General features: G+C 28.7%; 1 protein-coding gene across 1 annotated transcript in view; it reads right to left on the reverse strand.

Annotated features, from left to right (window-relative positions):
• The window catches only part of LOC106467930 (serine/threonine-protein kinase 3-like), a 59,832-nt gene extending 56,325 nt beyond the window's left edge, over positions 1-3,507 (reverse strand). The window contains exon 1 of the mRNA XM_013928315.2: positions 3,244-3,507. Within this exon, the coding sequence (XP_013783769.1) occupies positions 3,244-3,257 (14 nt within the window). The 5' untranslated portion in view covers positions 3,258-3,507. The remainder of the gene's footprint in view (positions 1-3,243) is intronic.
• Positions 3,508-3,870: the final 363 nt, after the last annotated feature.

The following is a 3,870-nucleotide window of genomic DNA, read 5'->3' on the forward strand; positions in this document are numbered from 1 at the left end:
TTCATCTTCCAGCTTGTAATTTGAGTTTCTAATTTGTACAAAACTATAGACTTAGTATTTTGGCATCAGACATCTAATTTGAACCAGTGCTGCATTCAATACACCACGTGACACACAAAAATAGATGTTTAACTGTGTTTTTTAATATTTACTTTTAAATTAAGAAATTAAATAATGTATAACTCTTACATTTAAATTATAATCTACAGTTTGATACCAAACTTATTGACATAAATTCATGAAATAGTAGTTCAATAAAATTTTGAATACGAGTCAACAAATGCAATGACATGGCCTTTGACCCATGACCAGTCTGGAGAGGGTTAATTAGTATTGTGAATGAAGATACCCTAGTTGACCTTACATATAACTTTAATAAAGCTTTTAAAAGAGGATGATTATTAGTAAAGCTAATAAACTTTTAAGTGAATAATAAAAATATTGATTACAAGTCAAAGAGGTAATCATTTTATACAAATCACTAGGCCTCATTTGTAATATTGCATACAATTTTGATCTCCTTATCTAAGAAAGGATACTGACTTACTGAAAAGACTTCACAGAAGGGTTACTAGGATTATTAGAGGGATGGAAGGGTTACCTTATAGGCATAAGTTAAGATCTCTTGAGAAAACAAGGATAAGAGGGAAACTTATTGACGTTTACAAGTTATCTGAGAGTATGATGGGATAAAAGGCTTCTGATTTCTTTGAGCTATATTCTGAAGATAACAGAATGACTTGATATAATTCTACCATTTGGAAAAGGCAAGCTAAACTCCAGTTAAGACAGTTTTGTTCTTCTAACAGGATGACTAACTTAAGGACTGAGTTGCTTTTGGCAGTAGTGAAGACCTGCACTTTATAGTTAGTGGATATGAAATCGGCTTTTTGCAAATAAATCATTAGCTGCACATAAAAATGTTAATAATTATTATAATAAATTTTAATAATAACAAAAAACAAATGTTGTTTGTTGCCAACGTTTCATAGATATACATCCATCAAGGGCTAAAGCTGATGACATGGTTCATGATGGTGCAGAAATGAAATTATGAGCAACAACTAATTTTTTTTCTTAATTAGACAAAAATCTTACTTATGATATTCCAATATGCACTACTTATTCTAAAAGGAGAAAATAGCAACTTATTACAATTTTTTTGTTTTTTTTTATCTGCAAAGGATGGTGATAAATTGTCATTTTCCAATTGGGAAAACATGGTTAGTGGGGTCCCTCACGAGTCTATTTTGAGACCATTATTGTTCATTATTTATGCCAATAACTTCAAGTGTTTCTTGGAACAGTCACATTTTTTAATTCAGCAATAATATAAAAATGCTAGGCAGACCTATTTCTGTTACTTAGAAAGAGACAATGTAAATCTTCCACCTGAGTGTTTGACTATGGTGTACAGAACAAAGAGAGCTCTATAAATCCAAAGTTAAAGAGTAAAAGAAAGTAGCCCGATACAAGACTCTGATAAGAAAACATTTAGATTACTGCTGTATTATGTTTAACAAGAAAGAATGCAGAAATTAATGACTAAAGCTACTGCATCCTAAACTTTTCTTCATTAAGTATACAGAAGTAATGGTGTATATTTAGTTTGGTTTTGATACTTTGCCATGATTACTGGTGTGTGGAGGAATGGCCTTGATGAATTAAATAGTTTCAATTTGTCCTTTCTCACATAATTTTTGAGTGAAAGAATAAAATAGTTGGAAATGCAAACTCAAATATAAGGAATAAAAAGTTTTAATTATGAAACCCCAGATTCAGACTAGTTCTTCTGCAAAGTTATCTCTCTGTCAAATGTGCCTGATGATGTGATGCAAGTTGTTAGTATAACTCTTTGACTTTTAAGTCAAAGCCATATGTCTGTTACAGATTAAAAAACCTAAAGTTTAATGTCATTTATCATTAATACTAATAAGGATGGCCAAAGGTCATCACCTTTATGTTTGTAACAATTATTTATAAGAATCACAACTGGGCATATTATTCCTTTCTATTTTTACAAGCAACATTAATTTAGCTACTTTAGAAAGATCTTATCAGCTTATTTCTAGTAACATGCATGTTGTAACTTAAAAAGTTGTATGACCATGACTCATGGGCATAAGTCATCTTTTCATACTTTTAAAGGTTTTTTCAACCCTGCATTCTTTTTCTAGTCCCTTAGGTAATGGATATAATAAACATGGTGTGGTTGGAATGCTATTATCATACACTCTTCTAATTCTTGATAATCCCTAAGGCACAAGACAAAGAATGTTGTGTTAAAAAACATAGCAGGCTCATATCATAGTCTTATGACAAATATAATTAATTATATTCATTCTTCACCACTTTGGAAAAGGCATTCAAATCATAACAATGTAAGGATCTATCATAAAACTCCAAGAAGTGAAACTAGAATTGAGTTAGACTTCAGTCATTACTACTAATCCCCACCAAGAATTGTCAAGTAACATCAATATCAATCAAGGAAAAGGCAAAAAGTATCAAAAAACTAAACTACATAAAGGTATGATATAAATCAATGTTTGTTATTGGAAGGAATATTTTTTTTAGTTTTAAGTACATTTGAAATACATATGAAGGCAATCTAAAACTAAAACTGTATTATGGACAAAGATTTATAACCATCAAGAAATATGAAACCAGTAAGGAAATACTATAACCAATAAAAAGCTGTATTTTTTTCTGCATATACACTGTGGTCAAATTAAGTAAGAAGTCTTAGCTGCAAACTTTCCACAACACTGTTAATTACTTATTATTAAACAAAATAAACAAAGCTTAAGGTTGATATTATCATCAGTTCACAAACAACATTAGGTCACATTTACATAATCCTTTCCAGCTTTGGCGAGATTCACAGGTTATGAGAGCCATAGTGTACTAAAAAGTAAAAGTGAAAATGGATAATATATAGCTGTATACAAATAATATTAAAGGATGTTATACAACTGGGTTCTTTGCCTTTTTTCATTTTAATAGTGATATTTAGTAAGACCCGCTTAGGCTTACTAGTAGTACTATTGGTAGTAGTACAATAATACTAATACTAAATTTTATCTCTTTACTACTACTAGTAGTAGTAATAGTAATTATACGATATTATTCCTAAAATCATACGGTATTCAGAAAAAAAGTAGTAATAACCGTTTCCTAAGTCTAAGTAGAATTCATGATGATAATGAAAATGTTAGTCTAAACTACTAAAGTTAAATTTACCTTTTCGTAGACATGACTATATCCTTATGTTAAAATAAAGTTGTTGATACCCAATCTTTGAAAAATATCATGCTTAGATTTCTTTGACAGTCAAGCAGTAAATTATATCGTTACTATATTTTAATATATATTTCTCACATGATTACAGGACAAATGTAAAAAAACAAAACAAAAAAACTAACGTAATAATAGAATTCGTAACGTAATCTTTTTGCGCATTAGTCTATACGGTCTTAAATTGTACAAAAGTTAGAACGGAAAAGTCTAATCTCCTTACTTGACTTCCGTTTGTAGGTACCGTATATGTATTTTATAGTAAGTTAATGTGAAATATTATTTTTGTAATAAACCTCTGGAAATTTTTATAATCTACTTTACTTTAAATAGTCAAAAAATAAAAAGTAGCTAAATTTTTAAACTAAAACTTTCATTAAAATTGTGAAAATATTAAACCCCGTTTAAAAATACATAATTTTAAAAAATATAAGTTATTTATTTTCACACGATATAAATTTCATAACAAATAATAAAAATGTGAAATATTCAATTTTAACCAACAGTATTTTGTTTGCTTTGTGGTCATAAATTTTAAGTCAAATGTAATGGGTATTTAAAATATATATATTT

This window comes from Limulus polyphemus, unplaced genomic scaffold (genome assembly GCF_000517525.1).
Source record: "Limulus polyphemus unplaced genomic scaffold, Limulus_polyphemus-2.1.2 Scaffold2801, whole genome shotgun sequence".
Lineage (NCBI taxonomy): Eukaryota > Metazoa > Arthropoda > Merostomata > Xiphosura > Limulidae > Limulus > Limulus polyphemus.